Source organism: Ursus americanus, chromosome 1 (genome assembly GCF_024610735.1).
Source record: "Ursus americanus isolate L20-20 chromosome 1, mUrsAme1.1.p, whole genome shotgun sequence".
NCBI classification, from domain to species: Eukaryota; Metazoa; Chordata; class Mammalia; order Carnivora; family Ursidae; genus Ursus; species Ursus americanus.
The window spans coordinates 44723407-44748066 of record NC_142127.1 but is presented as its reverse complement, the minus strand read 5'-3'; the positions used below and the strand labels follow the sequence as shown (position 1 = coordinate 44748066).

General features: G+C 36.3%; 1 protein-coding gene across 2 annotated transcripts in view; it reads left to right on the top strand.

Annotated features, from left to right (window-relative positions):
- The first annotated feature begins 2994 nt into the window (after window positions 1–2994).
- LOC123781127 (sodium channel protein type 1 subunit alpha) overlaps window positions 2995–24660 on the top strand; it is a 76521-nt gene continuing 54855 nt past the window's right edge. For both annotated transcript variants that reach the window (XM_045780500.2, XM_045780508.2), the window contains exons 1-6: window positions 2995–3299; window positions 13948–14066; window positions 16187–16276; window positions 17889–18017; window positions 19902–19993; window positions 20892–21161. In XM_045780500.2, coding sequence (XP_045636456.2) covers window positions 3036–3299; window positions 13948–14066; window positions 16187–16276; window positions 17889–18017; window positions 19902–19993; window positions 20892–21161 — 964 coding nt within the window. In that variant the 5' untranslated portion in view covers window positions 2995–3035. The remainder of the gene's footprint in view (window positions 3300–13947; window positions 14067–16186; window positions 16277–17888; window positions 18018–19901; window positions 19994–20891; window positions 21162–24660) is intronic.

The window sequence follows — 24660 nt, the reverse complement described above, 5'->3', positions numbered from 1 at the left end:
CCAGAATGCTGGGATCACGCCCTGAGCTGAAGGCAGACCTTAACGACTGCGCCACCCAGACACCCTATGTGTTTTTAATTTTACATACCACTCGTTCATTGCCGGTGTGTAGGAAAGCAATTTGCTTTTGTGTATTGATCTTGTATCCTGCAACCTTGCTATACTTGCTCATTAGTTCCAGGAGTTTTTTGTTTTTTGTAGGTTTGGTTGTTGTTGTTTAATTCTTTTGGGTTTTCTACATAAAAAATTTGTTATCAGCAAACAAAGACACTTCTATTTCCTCCTTCTTAATCTGTGTATCTTTTATTTCCTATTCTTGTCTTATTGCAGTAGTTAAGACTTCCAGTACAATGTTGAAAAGGAGTGGTGAGAAGGGCTATCCGTGTCTTTTTTCTAATCTTACTAGGAAAGCTTCTAGTTTCTTCTATTGTGTTTTAAAATATGTATTGTTCCTGTAAAGAAAATCTATTGAGTTTCTTATGTTTTTGAACCCAGACACTTAATTCTCTTACTACTTGTCGGAGTTTTTCAGTGTTTACACAATATGCAAATAAGTATAACTTTACTTCCTCTGTCTGTGTACACACAAATGTGTATAATAACACATTTGTGGTGAAGATGTGGACAAACAGGCACAGCATTATATTGCTGTCTGGAGAGCCAATACTTCATAGCGAGTAATTTTGCAATAATTATCAAAATTAAAAATTCATGTTTTACACAACCAAGTCCATTTTTAGACACTAATACCATAAATATGTCCGCAGACATGTGAAAATATGTGTATGAAATATATTAGTTGCAGCTTTATTTAGAATAGCAAAAGATCAGAAACAACCTGAATACTCGTAACTGGACAATTGATTCAATAAATTACAGCACTTAGAAACAATGGAAAACCATGTAGCCAATAAAAAGAGAGTTGAAGCTATAAAAATTGATAAGGAATGAACTCTAATATATACTTTTAAGTGAAAAATGAAAGGTTCAGAAGAGTTTGTGTACTAAGATACTATATGTATGTGTTTTTTGATAGAAAATGTGTGAGTATACATACACTCATGTGACCAGTGTTTACCTATTACACACCTGGAAAAATATATGGAGCCAGAGAACAGTGGTTACCTCTGGGAGCAGAATCGAGTTTTGGAGAGCAGGTAGCAGGGAGAGTTTACACTGTATTTTCTTTTAAATGATTTGTGTTTATGTCATTTACACATACCTTCAGTCAAAAAACGAATTAGTTAAAAGTGAGAGTATCTATGTCATAATACTTCCCTTATGAGAAAAAGCACCGTACTTGTTATCCCTAAACTTTTATTTCCAAATAAATAACTGCCAGTGTTTTCCTGATGCCTTGTGGGGGAAGTAGAGTCTTAAGGTAAAATATTCCTTTTCCACTCATTTACATTTACTGATTTAATTTTTCTATTCTTCCAGGCCCTGAGCTGATTACAGGTAGATTCTTACAAGCTCTAAAGTTTGTTAGTTCACTTAATAGACGGAGGGTCCAAATTTAAACTTCAATGTCCTACTTGTTTCTCTTCATCCACTGAAAAATATTGTCATAAACCTCACAGCAGAGGGAACGTCCTTCGGTGAAATTTGAGGGCCCTCTAGGATGCCTCACAAAACAGTCGTGGCTGCAGTGTTGTTATCACAGTTTCTATCCAGCAAAGCTGCAATTGACTGCTTCATAGCTTGTTGACCTTAATGAGTTAACACACTTTCCAGATAAAACTCATGGCCAAGCAGGAGCTTAGGCTCTGAGAAGTTTTGGCTCCATAATATCTGTGAAATTTGAGCTCATATTAAATATACCTTGAAACAATACACTTGGGATTTGGCTCCTGGCGTCAGATCAGATCTGACTCTGCTGTATGGAGTTGAGAGTTTTGCCTCAGGTCCGCATCGTATGTTTAGCACTCCAGGACTATAGAATCAGCAAGAACAGCCTTATTGCTTTAGGGAAGCAAACACTTCCACTCTTGTTGAGCTATGGCACCCTGCCTTCTTTCCGATCACTTTTTCCTGAAATAGGAGAATTCTGTTGTCTTCTCCCACCTGAGGCCCAATCTAGGAATTTCTTTCCAGCTTAGTCTTTTTCTCATTCCTAGTCACATAAACGGCATTTGTCCAACACTGAACTGTCTCTGTGCGTGTCCAGGTAAGCCAACCCTGGCATGGCTAATGACGTGAGCAGGGCACAGTTCTAGCTGTCTCCATCTGAGATTAGATCAAGACTCAGGTCTGTGAGTCAGTCAGTAGTGACTCTTTGGTTATTAAGGCTGGCTAAAGCAAACTGTTTTGATCGGCTTGGCCAGGAGCCACCTGTCAGGACTTAGGGGTTGGATTTTATATCCTCTCAGAAACAACTCCCTTTCTACTCCATGCCGTTGATAAGCTCTTATTGCCTCTCTGCGGATACATCCTCATCTGGGTGGCTCACAGAGTGAACAGCCCATTAGGGACATGATGGTGTTTAGCCTAATGTACTTTAATTAAGGCTATAGTTGAATCACTTTCTTAAGTTATGGCACAGTTCCTGTGTCGGCAAAGCACAAGAATTAATAAACATGGGACACTTAACAAAACCTGAGATAGAAAACATATCTGGTAAGCCAAAGCCAATGAGGCAGAAAAGTAGAACGGTGGTTGTGGGGGTTGGGAGGGGGAAGGGAGAATTGATATGCAGTGGGTATAAAGTTTCCGTTATGCCAGATGAATAAGTACAAGACATCTGCTGTACATCTTTGTGCCGGTAGCTAACAATACTGTCTTGTACACTTAAAAATTGATTAAAAGGGTAGATCTAGTGTTCCATGGTCTTACTACAAAAAAATTTGTATTTCATAATTGCATTTCAATTTAATTAGAAATAAAAATGCAATCCTCTAGTTCCTATTTCATGACCAGAGTTTAGACATTAAAATTTTCTCTTAATCTCCTTAGAATATCTGCATCCTTTTTTTTTTCTTTTTTTTAGGGCTTTCATATGCAGAGTAGATGGTAATTAAAATGTGCAGGATGACAAGATGGAGCAAACAGTGCTTGTACCACCAGGACCTGACAGCTTCAACTTCTTCACCAGAGAATCTCTTGCGGCTATTGAAAGACGCATTGCAGAAGAAAAGGCTAAGAATCCCAAACCAGACAAGAAAGATGATGACGAAAATGGCCCAAAGCCAAATAGTGACTTGGAAGCTGGGAAGAACCTTCCCTTTATTTATGGAGACATCCCTCCAGAGATGGTGTCAGAGCCGCTGGAGGACCTGGACCCATACTATATCAACAAGAAAGTGAGTGTTTTTTATCAGGCGTATTTTACTGCTAATTGCCTACTGCATACCTTGGACTGTTGTAGCACCAACATGTGCCAAATTAGCAGAAAGTCCAGATTTGTGTGTGTTTTATGCATATGCATCCGCGAGAAATAAATTGGTTATATCATAACAGATGGAGCTGTCCGAAATGCACCACAACAGATACCTAAAAATAAATGTATGATGTAGGCAGGCAGCTAATTTAACGAATTGAAACATTCTCCCCAGAGATTGTATGTACTCTACAATTTTATTATGTGTTTTCTGCACTTGAAAATCCTGAAACTATCAAAAGTGATAAAGATTTCAAAAATATTAGTATTAATTTCTCATGGAACAAAATTTGATGCCGCAAAGGTTTCAATTTCCAGATCATGTTATATATAATAAATCAATTTCCTGCAGAAACTTTTTCCTCCTTAGAAAAGAACATTCCTATACAAACTACAGTTTTAAAAATTCTTCAGAGCAAATAATAATGTACTTTTTCCATTTGGATCCATGTATCTCTGGGAAGTATTATGTTTAGTGGTAACAGCCATTAAAACTCAGTATATCAATCAGCTGAACTATGAAACAAACAACTGAATTGCTGTATCACGAGGTGTTAAATCAAAATTTAAATAATGAGATCTATTCTGCCATTTTTCCCAATATTATTAATACATAAAATAAAATTTTGCTTAAAATATTTTTATTTCAAAAAATATTTTTATTTTTTTGGTGAAAGTATATTGATATTGGTAAGAATTAACAAAAATATAGTATTCTGAGGAACTTTTAAAACAGTATTTAAATGCCTGTATTTTCTGTATCCATGCTTGAAATGAATACTTTGTATTAAGCATCCAGTCTTTCATTATGACCATGACTTCACCAAACCAAGAAGGAAAGCATAGAAAAAGATAAAATTGAAAAAAAATGTATCGTATTGATTTTAGATTAAATTTATGACTAGTTAATTTGTAGCATTTTATTATCTTTTTCACTTTGTGAACTCTTGGTAGAAGAATGGGGCAAAAAAATTGTAACTGAGTAAATAAAATTTTTTAGTTGGACACGAGCCTTAAAATACCCCAAAACTTTTAGGGACTCTCTTGGTTGCTGGCACAGTTCTGTATCAAGTTAGTCCTTATTAAACGTATAAGTTTGGTGATTTTAATATGTGGATTTGAGACAGTTTTGCAAATTGCTTCTTTATTGACTACCGTAGTTTCAGAAGTAAAAATCTCACTATGTTCAGATTTTTTTTTTTAATTTTTCAGGATATAACCAATTTCAGGACTTACTTTCCCTTTTTAAAAACCAGTCTGCACATTATACAGTAAAGAAAGAGATAAAGAACTGTTTTCTATAGATTTCATTATCTTTTATTTACTTTGCTTTTTAACATAATGTTAAATCCTAGCAGGTAAGAGTTTATCCATTTCATAACTACCATTTAAATTATAAGTTGCACTTTATCGTTCAGTCACTCCTTTGAAAATTAATTTGATATATTATCTGAAAAGCTAAAACCCAAATTAAGCAAATGATGAGGGGTTTATCTGTATAAGGAAAGCAACAATGCAGATTATTCAATTTTACAAACATTTTAACTTATTTGAAATTGCTTCATTCTTGAAGTAATGACTCTGATGTGTTTCCAGACAGACATTCATTCACACCGTAGAGTTTGTTTCTTTATTTTTTTAGCCTGTTTAGAGGTGCTGTTATCATGGGTAAGGGGGCTCTGTCCTCAGCAGGGCTTTTGCTACCCCCAACATCCATGTCCCCCCTTTCTGGTAGTAATCACAACCTAAAAATTATTACAGCTACCCAGTTTCTACCCCTTCATCAAACAGGGCTTAAATCTAGCATCGCAGCTCATACACTGTGTCCTTATTTGTAAAACAGTAAACGAATACTTTGAGAAAGACCAAACTAATACATGTTGACAAGGGCAGCAATTCTTTATGTGGAAACCAGATTATCCAATCAATCTTTCCTTTAAATTAAAGAGTTTTCAGACGTAACAGTTGTTGTCTTGAGGGAGTGTCCCCAAACAAAACACCCCTTGATTGGATTAATACAAATGATATATAACAAAGGATATGAAAGCAGCTGGAAAAGAAAATTATGCAAACCCTTTCAAATAGTTCAAAGAAAGGTCTTCAAACTGAGGATGAAAGACCAGCTCTGAAGGAATCAGTCAGCCAGATTCTTGTGCTGAAGTAACCCTTACAGACTTGGTTAGGTTCACATTCAAACTTGCCTCTAACATCATCTATCCTTATCTCCAAACGCACATTGTATGAGGAAGGGAAGACATTTTGGCATTTTGGAACAAATCACACTGTGCAAGCAGGACAACCTGATAAGAGAAATACTGTTATCAGGAAGGAGTTTTCCCCAAGGTAAGGCTCTCCATTGCCTTAACACTGGCCTGACATCACCCAAGTCTCCAAATGTAAGCCGTTCAACAGCAATACAAATGAAACTCCACAGCCCTGAAATGCTTGGAAAGTAACATTGCATGCTTAGGACACACGACTATGCAACGTGTTTAAAATTTCCTTCTTTAGCATTTTCATGTGAAGACTTTCTCTAGTTGCCATTACACTGGTTTCTAGTCTCAAATTTTCTTTCTATAATTGGATTATTTCAGTTTTGAGGAGTAGCCTCAAATTCTGGATTAGTTTGCTCTGATTAAAGTTGGAATGCTTAGAAAATTAATAGCTTTTTAAAAAATAGTGAGTATTTCTTTTGATATTTGGTAACCAATTTTATTGTCCGACTTGGATATCTGAGCTCAGCAGGGTGATCTTCATTAAAACGGCGGCTGACACACACGGTTCCCCTCGCATACACAAAGCTTCTAATGGTGGAAATGTCACTGAAGATCCCACTATTCCTGATATTGGGGATGTGGATTTTATGGCCTGAGTGAGTTGGAATATACAAATATAGGCAGGCCAGTGACTTACTTCCCTAAGTTTTAAGTCAAGTATGACAATTAATGTGCCATTTATATCTATAGACAAAGTCTTTAGTTTCTTTCTTATTAATATATAGAATAAACAAAGCAAGACTACTATAAAAATGATTGCAGAATCTATTCTTTATGTTATATTTTAAAGTACAGTGGTATCTGTATAAGAAATTTATGTGTTAGGACTAGAAACAACGCAAACCACACTAGAGCCCTCTATGATCTTCTAAGAAGACAATGTCAGTGAGCTTATGGAACTGTCATTGCTGAGGGTGTATTTTCAGATGGCATATGCCCACATATTTTTATCTTCTTTGCCCTAGTTTAAAATGTGCAAGTTATATAATGTTCGAGAGTTCTACTAAAATTGTTAAAGTAGTTTAATCCCTGGTCAGTGATATTGTAGTAACAACTGAAGAGATAGTAGCAATCATCTCATGAACATTCCTGATGCGTGAAGCATTTCCAGACCCTCAGAGGTTTTAAGCTGTCAGCAGGCCACGGTAAGAACCAAAAAATGAAATAACAGTGCTATCAGAATACGATCACGGAATTTTCCATATCGTGTTACCCGTGGTCCAGCACTCTTCGAAACATGATTCCAGGCTGGGTTCCTTTTGTTTGTTTATTTACTGCAGCTATGTGGCAAGTCACATTTAGCTTGTGAGCACACCTTTTTTTCCCCTTATTTTTTTCTTCACATTCTTTTTTTTCAAAGCTTGGGATAATTTTGTACCATTTGGCTATATGTTCAAATTCTTCACCTACTCTTTATTACAGAAAATTTCTTTCTTCCCATGTTCTTCTTAAAATTACAGATGACTCATTAGTACCATGGAAGAAAATATCCTTTGTGACAGTGTCCTGGAAATAGAATGAGGTATTTTAGATCTGTAGTGAAAATGGATGTTAATCATGGAATATAGAAACGTATCCAGTTAAAAATGTATTCTTTCCTTGATTGTGTCGCGGGCCATTTATGAACAACTTATTCTCCCTTTTTATCAGCTCTTCTAAAAAAGATGCATACGGCCTCTTTATTGGAGCTGCATGAAGAGTCATATGAATTTGTGATTTCAAATTCATGCCTGGTCTGTTATTGCTACAGGAATTTTAAATTGTTATATTGGGTAGAGAGAGCTGTTTGTTTTGTTTTTAATTGGGATTAGGGAGTTTTTCTTGCAAAAGTAATCTAACAGAAAATCAGAAAAGTAAATGGTAAATAAAACCTTATAATTCCATAAATTGTCTTATGAACAGTCCCCAATTTGTAACTTTTTTTTTTTTTTGGCATATCATTAGCTCCTCTAGAACTAGCAGTCCCCCAGGCTCTCCCTTCCACCCATGGCACTATAGCTGACTTCCAAATCTTTCTCCTCTTCATCCACTATTTTTTCCTAATGCCCCTTTCTTCTTTGTCACCTCCCCATCTCTGGCTCGGAAACAATCCCAGATGATGATTATGGTAGTAAAATAATGGTTAGCATTTATTAAGTACCTGCTATATTAGGAAGAAACTCTTCAATTTAGAGTGACAAAAATCTAAAAGAAAGTCGTTTTTGAAACCAAACAAGCTAATTAATTAGCTATGTGATGGACTCATTGACCAGATTAATGCCACATGAGCAGGCAAATATTATAACTCTGTCCTCAATGCACTACATATCAGGATATTTACAGTTCCTCTTTAATCCTCATGTCCTTCCAAGATAACTCTTGTCTTTATTTTAAAATAATGAAACTGAGGTGAAGTAATTTGCCTAAGATCACAAAGCTATTAAGTAACAGACACTAGATTTAAAACAGATCTGTCAGCGTCTGGGGCCCATTGCCATGCTACTTCGGGTGTGCAGTCTTTGCACTGATAATGCCGGTGGAAAAGAAATGTCAGTAGTAGAAAATAGATAAGCCTATTGCTGCTTTTCCTGCCCCTCTAATCACACCATCTTGCAAGCTCACCCATCTCCTAGGTTGGTAATATTTCCCAAACCCGACTTGTTGCTTCCCTATTTCTCTCCTCAGGGGCATGCCCTATCTTTGTAAAAACAAAAATCTTTAAGACTCAGTAGGTTTATATCAACTTCTAAAATAATTAGACAATTACATTTCCCAACAGATTCTAATAGGATGATAAACACCTTTTTTTTTTTCCAAGGAGGAGAGATTCAGCAAATTTAAATTATGTGCCTCTATAAAGTAATGCATTTAATTTGGGATCTGAAGGATAGCAAGGAGAGGAGAGAGAAGTCTTCCAGGGAAAGGGAATAGCCTACAAGCGGACATACGATATAGCCGGCCTATAATAAGTAGGAAGAGAATCAGATGTGGTTGGGGAGGTGGGTCAGGGCTAGATAAAGGTGCTTTGAAGTGCATTATTAAAGAGTTTGAAGTTTAAGGGCAAAATGAATTCTCAGTGGGACTTAGGTTAGGGGAGTGACATGGTCCATTTTATATTTTTAATGATCAAGCTGGGAGTCTTTATGGACGCTTGGTCTAGATTTTTGACAATGAAGACAGAGAATAATGGATGGGATCTGAATCTATTTTGGAGGTGCTCAAGTACCAGATAGCATTGTTTTCTGAATATGAAATTTGGGAGGAAAGATGGAGCAGTAAAGTTGCAATGTGAAAATTGGTCCTGCTTTCAAATACGCAAGTGTTAGTATGTGTATGTGTTTGAGAACCAGACAAACACACACTTCTAACCTTTTCATTCTCGTATCTTTATGGCACTTTAGAATTCATTAAGGTGGTTCACATCTTTTCTTTTCAGATGTAGAAATCAACAGGGAATAATCTGCTCAAAATTTTGACGCAGCAAGTCTGCAGTAAAACGGAACCTCAAACCGGTCCTCTTCAGTCAGTGAACTGAGCATCTAATAATGTACCACACCCACCATATAGGCTGAAGACACAGGCTGGGAAATAGTTGACAGCCAGACTGCATTTGCACCTGTGGTTAGAGTGTCTCCGCTCTGAGTGGAGGCAGGGGCAGCTGTAACCCGGCTAAGAGCCCAGCGGGGCACCTCCGATAGGGTTGTCTCCGCACTGGCCCACCCCCACCATGACACCCAGCTAAAGCCTAGGGACAAGCAACTCTACAGACTCCTCCCTGGGTACAAATTGTCTTTTGCATGAGCTTAACGCAGAGATTTTTTTTTAAAAAACTGACTGTGAGGTATTGAGCCCACAGACACATCTGGTTTGACTCAGGCAATATTGTTTTTTTTTTTTTTTAAGATTTATTTTATTTATTTGACAGAGAGAGAGACAGCCAGCGAGAGAGGGAACAGAAGCAGGGGGAGTGGGAGAGGAAGAAGCAGGCTCCCAGCAGAAGAGCCTGACGTGGGGCTCCATCCCAGAACGCTGGTATCACGCCCTGAGCCAAAGGCAGACGCTTAACGACTGAGCCACCCAGGCGCCCCAGGCAATATTGTTTATTTTGAATTAGCTTCCAAGATCTATAAATCAAGAGAACACACACACACACACACACACACACACACACACACACACACACTCATGCATACACGCACACACATAGGATCTGCATATTTAGGGTTTCTCTTATGATATCAGATCTAGCTTCACTGGTTTGCATACCAAAAAATTGATAGGGACCTCCCACCACCTCGCCTCTGTGGGCATTTTGGCTAGTGATCCCTGGCTTGAAGACCACGTGTGTAATTAGGGAAGGCCAGATACTTAAGCGTGGGTGCGCCACAGGCAGGCAAGTGCCATGGGCTGTTCTTTGGGCCGCTTATCCCTAGCCTAAAGGGAAAAATATAATAAGACCAGGAAAGAAAAAAAAAAGTTAGATATTGCATGCTCCTTTCAGTCATCAGGTGGTGAAGCTGTGAGAAAGATTTCCATTTCTCAGTGAGCCAGAAAAGGTGGGAAATGTTGGCCTGAATCCACAGATTATCACAAAATAGGCATGGAAGTAGGTAAAACCCTTTAGAATGCCCACAGGGGGAAAAAAAGTATTAGATGCCATGGAGTTGGCCCAGATGAGCAATGTTCCCAGAAGTAAGTACTGATGAAATCTCTTGACTTTCTATGATGTTCTTTACATTCAAAACTTCTGAAACATCTCTCCTCCTGCCACGTGGCTCTCATTCAACCCCTCCCTTCTAAATCTCTTCTCCAACCAGCAGCTGAAAACCGGGAAAATGTTGTTTCCTCTCCTGGCAGAAGATGGAGCCAGGGAATGTCCCTTATTCACATGCCAGGGCAACTTCAAGGGGAAAGGTGCACCTGACAGCCCAACTTGCAATTCTTTTGCCATTTGCAGAGTCACAAGTTCTTTTCCATGGTGATAAGGTTTCACAGTACCATTAATACAGAATTCCTTTTCACTAAGAGTTAGATAGGCTTTTGAGTGGTATGTAAATATATATGTTTATGTGTATATGTATGTGTATGTATATGCTTTCTGTGGGAAAATATATTCAGTACAAACAGTTGATTTCCAAATATATTCTTGGAGCATAGTGTATGTACAAGTTGAAAATTGTTTGTTTTAAATTTTGAGGCTAAAGCACAAATCTATTTATTTATTTATTTATTTGTTTATTTATTTATTTATGTTAGTCACCATACAGTATATCCCTAGTTTTTGATGTAAAGTTCCATGATTCATTACTTGCGTATAACACCCAGTGCACCTTGCAATACGTGCCCTCCTAAATACCCATCACTGGCCTATCCCATTCCCCCACCCCCCTCCCCTCTGAAGCCCTCAGTTTGTTTCCCAGAGTCCATAGTCTCTTGTGGTTCATTCCCCAATTTAATCAACCACGAGTGTATTCTGTATTTTCTATTGTTCATAATCATTGCTAGCCTTCCCCTGTTACTTTTGCCAGTACATTTACTTTAAGAGCAGACAAATGCAATACATTTAGAGGCAGTCCTGTTATTCTGGTAATTTTTGATAATGTTTAGATAAATACAAAATTGGGCCTTAAACTGAAACTATTTAGTGTAAAGAACATGGCCCCTAGATTGAAAGAAAAATTAAAATAGCGGACATCTTTAGAAAAAGAGACTGGAAAACTATGGCTTGTTAAATTCAATGCCACCTTGGAAAAAAAGAATTTATAAACAAATCACTTCTAAAAACTCAGAGACAAAATCACTCTGTAGTAACAAGCACAGATTCATAAATAGCGATTTCTACCAAACTAGTCTAACATCATTGTTTCCTTATTGACTGTGCAGCTAGGTTAAGGGGAAGGATTTTAATGCATGTGTACAACATAATCATTAACAATTTGGGCAACTTTAAATAGTGCCCATTAACAGACATAGGTTCACAGCCTTGCTATTGAAGAATCACCTGAGGGATTTACTAGAAGTACATAATACTCTGCATCAGAATCTCTACTGAACTGCAATCACAACAACTTTATGAGCTAAGAATATGTATTCCCATTTTCCAAAAGAGACAAACGAGCAGCAGGAAGCTGAGGTAACTGGTCTAGGCTTGCCCCGCTGGCGGGCTGCGGGGTCAGCTTTGAGCCAGATATCTGACTCCAGACTTTGAACTTTCAATAACTACAAGTTCAACTAAATCCTACATCTATTTTCCTAATGTTGCTCTCCAGATTGTCAGACTGTTGAGTAGCAGAGGTGTTTGCCTGTTTTTCTTGTTTTGCCTTGAAAATCAGAACTGCTTGTACCTTGCTGAAGAGAGTCGGAACTAGCAAAGCCACGCATGTGTTCGTCTAGGACTGTGTTGCCAAATGCAATAGACATGAGCCAATTGTGGCTACGGTACTTTACATGTGGGGAATCCAGACTTCGAAGACTTAGAATTGATGTGAAAAAAAAGATGTAAAATATCTCACTAATTTTTAATATTGATTCCATGAAATGATAATATAATGGATATAGGTCATAGAAAATATTACTAAAATAATTTCACTTGGATCTTTACTTTTTTAAAAATATGGCTCTCGGAATATTTAAAATCACATATGGGCTCAGATTTGTAATTCACATAATATTCCTATTGGCCAGCTCTGATCTAGGTAAACCTTTGCTTATCCTTCTAGATTTTCTTCTGTTGGCTGACATGGTTGAACATTTACTAGTATATAAACTTCTTGGGGTCATGTCTATCTTTGTTTTCCCTGTAAACTGTAGCACAGAGCTTTGCAAATATTTGTGCTGAACAGTTCATATCTATCTTTTGCACTGAAGTTTAATTAAATTAATATTTGGACCTAAACTACTTCCATGATACTTTCCGGGTGTTTGCCATGCTCATGCATATTAACAGCTTATCAAATAGGAGCTCAATAAATGTTACTTGAGTTTGATGACTATATATGAAGGGGTAAGTGACAAACCTGACCACCATCTAATGTATGAAAAGTTATGCTCATACAAATGTATCCTTAAAGTGATATTTCATATATAGAATCTCATTTCTGATTCAGTCAAAACGCTGTTTTGAAATTTGTTCTGAGGCACATAATTATTCACTCGTTAAAATGATTTCATGAATTTTCTGCAGCCATGGGCTGTAAAGAGCTTGATGCTATTTCTCAGCCTTTCTCCTCTACCACCAATCTTGAACTTTTTCTTTGGTATTGAAGTGACTTCGTGCAGTAAATATTATCCTGAGGAGTTGTGATAATGAAATTTTTACTGAACTAATTAGATTTAAAAGGTGCTAAGGTACTTCACTATAATAAGCCATCCAATACATTCTTTTAAAAAGTCCATACTAAACTATACATTTAGAATCAGTTAAGATGGTAAATTTTATGTTACATGATTATTAGTAAATGCCTTAAGAAACACAGAGTCAGAATCCTTCATTATATGTTATTTATGTTATTGTATGTTGCTACTTAATTTTTTTATATTTTTGTCTGCACATGGCTAATTGATCTTAAATATATCTAATGCTTGGAATGTGATTCCAATCACATTCATGGTTCGGGGGCTGTGAGCTTTCACTCTGCTAAAAAAGGCACTACATGAGATGAGCAGTCAATTAGGATTAGAATTCAGTGTGTCAGCTAACTCAGAAATCCCAATACAGAATTTAGCACTCCTGGTCAGCAGATACTCTCCAGGGAGCTTGGCTTCCAAAAATCAATTCTTGGATTTTGTCCATCTAACTCAAGAACGGGTTTGAGGGTGGCTGTTTTTATTTCCTATTGCCCATGGAGGGATGATAATATTTATTTTAAAGAATAAGGGGTTAAAAATAATTTCAAAAAAAGTATTAGTTCTAGTGAATGATTTTGCATTCTACAGGACTAATTTTCAAGTGCTTGAATTGGGAAAGCCGAAATGACTATAAAAGGAATGTAGTGTCTGAAGAGTCTTAGAATGAAATGAAATATGCACCCATTTAAGACTCTCTTTTAACTCAGATGTTTAAAATGTTAAGACAATAAATAAATTCTCTTGGCCAAATACCTTATGTATGATAAAATTGCAGGTAAGTATCAAGTAAAAGGTAGGGGACACCATTGGATGTCCTCTGAGTTAAGAGATCCAGGGACCCCTGGTCTGCATGGCACACATTGCAAGTTGCAACATTGGAATAATTCATTATGACAAATAACAGAAGTAGGCAATAGAGTTGAAATGGTTTATACTTTTATACTTCTATGTTGTGTTCCTATCTTACAGACTTTTATAGTATTGAATAAAGGGAAGGCCATCTTCCGGTTCAGTGCCACCTCTGCCCTGTACATTTTAACTCCCTTCAATCCTCTTAGGAAAATAGCTATTAAGATTTTGGTACATTCATATCCTTTTCAAGTGATCAATATTAACTATTTGTGTGTAATCTATAAGTGCTTTCTAGCTAAATATAAAATTGGCTTGGGAAATGTCCATATTCTATGGCTTTTATCACTCTCGTTTTTGTGTCTTCTTTTGTCATATAAGTCTTATTCTTACAGTTTATTAGTCACATGGATGCCACTGAATCTTACGAAGTCTTTAATATTATATATTATAATATATTATATTACATATATAATATATATATCTTTCAAATGTAAATTACATGTCAGTCTGTAACATTTTATATATTTATATATATTTTATATATATCTTCCTAAAAATACTCTAATGTATTGAGTCTTACAAATCTAGTGTAAAGTAGCCATATTTATCCTTACCATCTTTGCACAAAGGCTGTCATGATCTAGAATTTGCGGTGAATAATGATATAATAACAGACAAATCTATTTCCAGAGCCAAGTTCAGACATATCTATTATATAAAGCATTTTAGTGTACCTTAGAATAAACCTTTAAGTATATTTTCTATGGGAGAATGTCAGGAGGTTTTGGCCAATACTTAGTTAATTCTTGGACTTTCCTAATGAAATCCATGAGGAAATACTGGAATACTGGCTGAATTTCAAATTTAAGTCATTGAATTATGACTGTGTCATGGAAAACTGATTGCTCGGTAAAGACTTCGGAAGTTAAAGAAAGAAGCTGAAGATTATATTTCCAAACGGTCTTTAGGGATTTGACTTTGAGGTTTCCATTGGTGTTAAAAATGGACTCCAACCAAATTCATCTATTCATGTTCATTGGCAAAAAAAAACTTTATTTCTGATTATGTCTCATTTGATGACTTTGGTGTTAATAAATATGAAAATGTTGTAATTTTCATAAACACGTACTACCTGATTTTTTTAAAAAAAGGATTCTAAATCTGAAAAGGCCATTCTATTTTTGACCTGATAGCAAGAGAGTCCTTACTGATATAAATATGATATTATTAATATTAAAAGATTCAAAACATAAAAATTCTACATTCAAGATTTTTACCTTTGTGGAGGTTACCTTATCCTAGTTTGCACTCCTACTGCCATCATGTGGTCATTTGATGAAAACGTCCTTTTTCACTTCCGGAAAATTTTTGTTTTGGCAGTCAACTGTAGTGGAAAGAATATTGGATATGAAAGCAGGAAACTTGTGTTCTACTCCTCAGCCAAGTTATCTAATTTCTCTAGAGCTTAGGTCTTATTTCTCTAATTTCTGAAATACAGTGGTTAGACTAGCTCCAGAATGCTGTTATGTTTAGTCGTTAGTTTGAGCTCACACTTGGATCCTATCTACTAATACGTAGGCCTGTGCAACGGACCTTACCCATTTTAACTCACGTCTTCTGCACCTCAAACTGACCAGGTCTATACCTGATTAGCTGCGTTGTAGAAAAGTCGGTGGAGACATAAGATTCTGTGGCAAGAGTGGCTGAGTGACTTGCCCAAGATTACTTTCATGTTGAATTTTAATTACATTCATGTCACTTTGAGTCCTGGCCTTCTGGAATTTCCACTTTTACTCATACTCAGTATGGCTGCACTTGAACAAACTCAGTGAAAATAGAGCAACCCCACACTCAGCACCAGGCTATACTTTGACTACGTATTTTTTTAGTGTATTAAACTTATTCTATAACATGTGTTTAAGAAATTACAATATTGCATGCATGTGCCTTCCTCACAATTTACTATTTTAGTCACCCGAATGAGTTCAAATTCAAATTAGTTCGAATCAGTTTTCTCTGCTCACGTTCTGTGCCACTCCGGATTGCACAGTTTTCCCACTAAAGTTCTCCGGGAGGTAAATATATTGATTCAATAATAGTATCAAAAGCAGCATTTTATACTTACGTAAACCTTTCTCATAATTATCTCAATCTACACAACTGCTCTGTGATGGGGATATTATTGCCCACATTTTACAGATGACAAAACCGAAATTTAAAGAAATTAGATAATGGCCCACACTGTATCAGTTGCTGTGTCCTAGCTAAATTCCAGTTTGAGTTTTCAATGTTAGTTTTATATAATATAATACATGGATTTGGGTTTTCTTTTGTGTATTCCTTAACAATTACCTACATTATTCAGCATGCTAATTATGTGCACTATTTTGACAAACTGTGTGTTTATGACAATGAGTAACCCTCCCGACTGGACAAAGAATGTAGAGTAAGTTCAACTTATATTTAAACCACCTACTCTGTGAGCAAATGTGTGTGTGTGTGTGTGTATGTGTGTGTGTGTAGATATAACTGTATAGATATATAGACCTGTATACCTGGATATCTATATCTATATATTTAGGATTTTGAAACTATGTACCTTCCATACAAAACTGAAGAGTATTTTTCTTAAAGCCATTTCTGAGCACAAGTACAAAGCAGGAAGACAAATGGTATTGGCCCTCAGGCCTGCTGGCTTTAGATCTAATATCTGTCCTTCACCTATATTTGATGGTGATTAGAATCCCATCATCCTTGGACACTCACCATTTTTTCTTTAGGGTCTATAGCAGCCAAAGCAAATGTGATGAAAGCACCTGCAGAAATGAACCAGTATGGTAGATCTTGGTTCCTGTTAAATTCCAGATGAAGTTAGTGAGTTCAGAGTTTATCAGGGGCTGTTACACAGGCCATCAGAAGACAATGTTGGGCCTCTTCAAGTTTTCATTTCCATCAGGCACATCCACTTCATGTCAGGCCTATGTCAGTTTCAAGCGTTGTCATCCAAAAAGTCACTGAAAAAAAAATCCCCAAATTTGGGACTTTACAACTTGAAAATTCAATAAACTGAGGGCTAAACTAACTGAAGCCAAAGTAACAGTAGTGTTTTTGGAAACTCGAAGCATTACTAACTCCACTGATGGCTCTGTTCTGGGATACCTCTGAGGGCAGAGGCTGGATTTGTGTTACGTGCTACTGGGGCTGCTCGCCCTGCCCAGGTTGTAACCACTCTTGCTCTGTGGCTGCTGACCCTGAAAACAACACCCACAAGGATTCCCAAGAGCCCCTTCCCTCCCTGGACACTTCCAAGTTGGAGCCAATCAGAAAGAAACAGAGATCCTACAGGAAATAATAAAATTTACATACAAAGAATACCCAAAGTATTGAGGTTAACATGTGAGGCCCATCCACCTTCAGTCCCCCTGGTTTCTGTGACTTTATTCTCCAAATTCTGAATAGAAGGTCAAAACTTAGGAAACATCTAAATTTCTGAATTAGCCCAACATTTTAATCTAAATTAAATTTTCGCCTCTTATGACCCTAAAATTATTCTATTTTGATGTTAACAAAATACTTTTTTCCAAGTTAGTTCGTTAAACGTCTTGTCTTGTAGAAAGAAAAACACAAGTCTTGCTAACATGTCAGTGTTCTCTCGTTCATAAAACATGATCGAAATTAGCTTTTTACTTTCTAAAAGAAAATCATTTTATGCTTCTGCAATATTATTGGCTGGCCACTCCATCATGTGAATGTACTGGGTAATTTTCAAGAGGTTCTATTCATTTATGTCAATACCAAGATATTTCAGACAGTAGCTACATAGATTTTATATAGCATGTATTTCTTCTTCCACCTGTAGGACACTTTAAAAACAACTCTTCATATCTTGGGGAGTGAATTTAAATGTAAGGGTATGTTTTATTTCCATGAAAATAACATCAACCTACTTCGATTCCTCTTTTAATATTCCTCTATCCCAATGACAGAGTGATAAGAAACTGATATGCTCTAAAAGAAAATTATTGCTTTATCAATTCTTTTTGGATACTCGCCTCCAGGTACACCTTCACAGGAATATATACTTTTGAATCACTTATAAAAATTATTGCAAGGGGCTTCTGTTTAGAAGACTTTACTTTCCTTCGGGACCCATGGAACTGGCTCGACTTCACTGTCATTACATTTGCGTAAGTGCCTTTTTTGAAACTGTAAGATAGAATGTGGTTTGGCTTTCTATGAGTGCTTCTGTTTTTAAAGACTAAGCTTGCTTTAATTGAAAAGCACCTTGGTATGATTTAGACATTTAAGCTCCTGATTTTATTTAGCGCAACAGGTCAAAGTGGCAGTTCACTTCCGCATACAACCGCTGCAGGGGGTTGAAGTTGCAATTTCCATGTGTAACAAGCATGTCAGCAAACTTCATACCTGCCACAAACACACACACGCACACCCTCCCACATGCACAGAATGTGAAAGCACAGGTGTATGCATAATACATCTGTGAAAATGACTTTTAAAAATTATAGCCACAAACACCTGCTGGCTGCACAAACTTTCATTGACCTTACCTATATTATGTATTCTGTCTTCTTTTCAAGATTTTATTTGTTTATTTATTTATTTGAGAGGGAGTGTGTGCAAGCAGAGGGAGGGGGAGGGGCAAGTGGACTCCACACTGAGCATGGAGCCTAACTCGGGGCTCTACCTCACAACCCTGGGATCATGACCTGAGCTGAAATCAAGAGTTGGATGCTTCATCGACTGAGCCACCCAGACACCCCTCTCTCTGTCTTCTTTTATTAGTTTGGTAGAATAATGGAATATAAGCATCTATGAGCATCAAAACATTCTGACAGATAAAACTAATAGGAAAAAATAAGGTACTTAATATATTATGTATCTAATATAATAAATTATTATTTCATCAGCAAATTGATTTTTAAGACTTAAGAGCAGACACATTCTCTGTCTTTTCCTATTCCTCACCTGATCCCATTTCTTTCTTCCTCTTTTCTTTCCCTTTATGATTGTCTTCATATCGTTCTTTACCCTCAACATAAACCTTCTTATCTTCATCTCCCATCTGGATACACTCAGTAATATATACAATTTCTCTATCCATCCCCTTTAATTTTTTCTAGTGGTAAACATCCCCAAGGAAGAAGAGACTCAGAAAAGTAATCGAAGGCTGTTCAGGAGTAGGTGAAATTAGTGTGTAGGAAGGTGGTCCATGTCCACCTGGTCTCACCGTTCCTTCGGGAGCTGATTTTTTTGGCCTCTTATAGGCATAATGGGGTAGATAGGAGGAGAAGTAGGGCTGACATACTCAGGTCTCCAAATGCTGCCTGTCTCATCTTAATTCCATAACTAGGATAAGCCAATTCTTCCCATTCCTTCTGGCCACAGTTCAAAAGAAAGCATATTGGAACAACTGTTTCTTGAGACTAAAGTAACAGTAATAGCAGGGGCACCATTGAGCCCTCAAAAAATCTTGTTCTTACCTTGCCTAACTTTCACTTAGGAGTTGCACTAGAAAAACCTTTTCATGTACAGATAGTAAGGCAATCTGCCTTTTTCTGCCTAAATTTCTCTTGGATGATTTCATACCTTTTTTTTTTCTAACTGAAACCCTGAAACTATAGCCAAGAATTATTTTCTATTTACTCAGTTCTCCTTAATTACACATGATGTTAATTATATTGCTTGCCAAAATAACAACACGATTATATACTTGATGAAGTTTACATCTATAAGGAGCCTTAAATTATGTAGGTTAAGAAAACAAAACTATCATTTAGAATCACCAAGAAGGTCTTTATAAAAGGTCCAAGCAAATAATATAAATCCTGCTTAAATCTTGAATAACTCTGATTTAATTCTACAGGTATGTAAAAGAATTTGTAAGCCTAGGCAATTTTTCATCTCTTCAAACTTTCAGAGTCTTGAGAGCTTTGAAAACTATTTCTGTAATTCCAGGTAAGGAGTGATTGGTGTGAAGCATAAGGCTCCTTGTACCTACAGCTCTTTCTTTGTATCCTGTTATTGTGTTGTGTGTGAACTCCCTATTACAGATACGTGACAGAGTTTGTGGACCTGGGCAATGTCTCAGCACTAAGAACATTCAGAGTTCTCCGAGCACTGAAAACAATTTCAGTCATTCCAGGTGAGAGTGGGGTTAAACACTGGGGCTGACCCATCATATTTTTTCACAGTGACAGTTTCTTTGCTTGGCAGCATTACAGAAAATCAGGAACCATAATACTGTAATCAAAATCATAATCAAAATCAAATGCTTTACAGGAAATAATTCTTATATGGACGTAAGTTTTTATGTTTTTCTACTTTTTATCAGCCTAGGAGTTTAATAGTGATTTTCATGAGATACTGAAATATGCAGTCTGTGTGTGATTTGTACTTAGAGATGTCATGTTTTGTTTTCTTTTTCTCCATGTTAGTTGTACCAAGGATTTGGTTCCTACCAAATGTACCAATTTGTAATTTCTTGTTCATTGTAGGTATTGACGATAATGTATATACAATGTAAATCCCAATACTGCTTTAAAAGAAAGGAAATAAGATAATGAAGAATAGCATGAGTTTGCATAGAGGATTTATTATCTTAAAGTGTAGTTATACCCCAAACCACCTCCAGAATTACAGCAAAACCTTTCCTACTTATAAATAAGCATTTAAAAATATGGTACTCAGGTAATTTGCTATAAAACTGACAACTGACACTAATGAAAGTATGGGGTGGGTTTCATTAGCAAAAAGGAGAAATACAAGAGCCTTTTCTTAATATAGGCTTCATGAAGACCATGCACCACCCATTATGTTCTCTCAACATAATGGGATATGATCTTCATTTCATTATTTGGATCATTATGTTTCCAGAGCTTATCTCCTTAACACTCTAGCCTACCATGAAGTGTTGCTTTTCCACTAGCATTACAATTATTTTCAGACTTATGCATGGAATTGATGTTTTCAAGAAAATCGTGTAAGGCTTTTGTTATTTCTGACCTTCTAAGTCTTCATAGTCATAGCCTTCTTTCTTTAAGGCCTGAAGACCATTGTGGGGGCCCTGATCCAGTCAGTGAAGAAGCTCTCTGATGTCATGATCCTGACTGTGTTCTGCCTGAGCGTGTTTGCACTGATTGGGCTGCAGCTGTTCATGGGCAACCTGCGGAATAAATGTGTACAATGGCCTCCCACCAATGCCTCTCTGGAGGAACACAGTATAGAAAGGAATGTAACTATGAATTACAATGGCACGCTTGTCAATGAAACTCGCTTTGAGTTTGACTGGAAATCATACATTCAAGATACAAGTAAGAATTTTTATTAAGTAGATTTATTTTTTCATTGTTGATTTGCCTTCCACCAAGGCATGGAAAATTTTCTTAAAATGATTGCATAATAGGTTGTGACCTCTTAATCACCATATCAATGGTTTGCATATACACTTAATTATTTTATTGATAACGGTTCTAATTTTGACTCCTAAATGCCATTTTCTGTGGTATCATTATGTGGGAGGTTGAAAAATTCAGCTGCAAAGAAAATAAGTAAAATTTTATCTTTTATTTAGTTTTAGTATTTACCAGTGGCAATGTTTCAAAAGAGGAAACAGAACATAATACATAGAGGGGGGCAGGCACCTGGGTGGCTCAGTTGTTAAGCATCTGCCTTTGGCTCAGGGCGTGATCCCAGGGTCCTGGGATCCAGCCCCACATCAGGCTCCTCTGCTGGGAGCCTGCTGTTTCCTCTCCCACTCCCCCTATTTGTGTTCCCTCTCTCGCTGGCTGTCTTTCTCTCTGTCAAAAAAAAAAAAGAACATAATTCATGGGGAAAGGAAATCTTTAGACGTCTAAAGGGAGTCTTTAGATGGGCTTGTATCTTTATTATTTTTAAGGTGATGAGTAATACTTAGGGAAAAAATCAAAGAAAAAATCTTAGTGACTGGTTGTGTGGAACAAGTAGGATTAGTCATAAAAAATAACTGGTAGTTGGATAATTCTTAAAGTCATGATAGCATAATAAAAAAAACCTAATCAGTGTCTTTTTATAGTTGGAGATCTAGAAAACACCTTGGGTGATACAGATTAACTCTTTCATGACATTAGTGATATGCCAACAAATAATTTGCAAACAGTTGCAAATCTCTAGATGAAGAAAAATACATGTCAAAGCAGTACATGAAATATCCCTTACTCACTTCATATGATGCCAGTAAGTCTACTGTTGTCACCAACTCCCTGAAATCTGTTATTTTTTTCTCTCTTCATCTAAAATCAAGGAACTGACCATGAGGATGTCACGTAGGGTATATTCTATCTAGTGAAAATGTGCTGGACTCCGTTTCTCTTATAATCAAAGTAAAAGAAATCTTAAATATCTGAGGCGTTTTCAGCTCTATAAATTTTTACTTATCATTTTGCCTAACAATACTCCGTCTGTTGAAAAGACTATTTTAATCAAATGCAAATATAAGTAAAATGGTTTGTCTTTGAAAGTAATAGAAAATTAAATTTATTAAGATTAAAGATAAACTCTATGACTGGAAGTTGTATTTTCTTCAGATTAAGCTTCTAGATCATTGACTTTAATGGATAAAACTTCATTTATAAATACCTGATATCAAAAATTTATCCAGAAACTATCATATTCCTTTCACTTCACTTCATTTTAATTAAAAGTTAAGAAATACTATCTAAATTTTCTTGTCTACGTTCAAAGAAGTAAATACATTAGCAATGGAAGTATTTCCCACTCTGTGTTTTTGTATCCTTTATAGAGCTATGCGTAGAATAAATTTCTCTGAAAGTTTAATATCTAGAAAATATTTCTTTTTATAAAATCCAAAATTTTTCTTCTTAAAACTTGATTATAGGTATGCCTGTGTGGCTCAGTCAGTTAAGTGTCTGTCTTTGGCTCAGGTCATGATCCCAGGGTCCTGTGATTGAGCCCTGCATTGGGCTCCTGCTCAGAGGGGAGCCTGCATCTCTTTCTGCCTTTTGCTCCCCTGATTGTGCACTCTCTCTCTCTCTCCCCCTCACCCCAACAAATAAATAAATAAAATCTTTAAAAAAAAAACAACTTGATTATTTAAATGGCATGATCTCGTCCTTTTTTATAGCTGTGTAATATTTCTTGAGTGAGTGAGTGAGTGAGTGTGTGAGTGTGTGTATACACCACATCTTCCTTATCCGTTCATCTATTGATGGACAGTTAGGTTGCTTCCAATATCTTCACTATTACAAATAATGCTGCAGGGGCGCCTGGGTGGCGCAGTCGTTAAGCGTCTGCCTTCGGCTCAGGGAGTGATCCTGGCGTTCTGGGATCGAGCCCCACGTCAGGCTCCTCTGCTGGAAGCCTGCTTCTTCCTCTCCCACTCCCCTGCTTGTGTTCCCTCTCTCGCTGGCTCTCTGTCAAATAAATAAATAAAATCTTTAAAAAAAAAAAAAAACAAATAATGCTGCAATAAACATAGGGGTGCATATATCTTTTCAAATTAGTGTTTTCATTTTCTTTGGGTAAATACTCAATAGCGGAATTAGAGGATATTATACCTAGTGAAGTGAGTCAGACAGAGGAAGACAAATACCATCTGATTTCATTCATAAGTGAAACCTAAAAAAAAATACAATAACAAATGAATAAATAAACAAAAAGCAGATTCGGACCTATAAATACAGAGAATAAACTGATGGTTGCTAGAGGGGTGGGAGGTTGGCCAAAATGGGTGAAGGGGAGTGGGAGATACAGGCTTCCAGTTATGGAGTGAATAAGTCACGGGAATAAAAGGCACAGCATTAGGAATATAGTCAATGATACGGCAATAGCTATGTGTCAGGACAGAAGGTAGCTACGCTTGTGAACATAGCATAATGTGTAAACTTGTGGAATCACTACGTTGTACACCTGAAACTAATGTAACACTGTCAAGCTTATTCAAATTTTTAAAATGATGATTTAATTCAATACATTTCTCTTTTTGTCATCATTTTACGTATTTATTCAATAAACTTTATTGAAAGGCTGCTGGGCCCCAACAATAGTAATATGGAAATAATTAATGATCAGACTTTCTTTCAAGGAGTAACAATATTTGTAAACAAATAATTACAATATAGGACAATGAGTACAATAATAATGGAAGTAGCTACATATTACTGGTAACACAATGAGAGGAGTTCTTAATTTTGCCATTCTTTAGTGGTAGGAAGTAGAGAATATCAAGGAACAATGCATAGAAGAAGCGACACTTGATATTAAAACACTCTAAGGAATTTGTCAGAGAAAGAAAGCTTTGAGATAATATAATATTAATCTCTAGTAATTATTTTAGATTTACTATTTAACATATTTTATTTTGTTTCTTTTACTAGTTGACATGGTTTGTGCATCTTTTGCTATAAGCTGCCTCTTATATATTCTGGAAGTCGGTAGAATGTGAATTATAATTAACTGTTTAACATTTATAAATAGTGTTTGAATATACAGAAGAAAGAAAAGATACAATCTTTTTATTTTGAAATGTGTGGTCTTTTTGAAAAAAAAAAAGGAATCTCTGTCATGCTTATCTATTTTTATAAAATGAAATTTTTATTTTTCACAAGAGTAGTGGAAAAAATATGATACCTTTTCAATTTCTATGCTAGCACCTGTGATTACCACTGATTTTACATTCACAAAGAACAAATGCTTTCTACTATTAAGTATCCAATCCCTTTAATATCACATCTAGTGTTTAGAGGGAGAAGTGGCAAATACATGTGTCTTTGAACAAATTATGTAATGTATTTTGAATTACGCTGAATCCTAAAA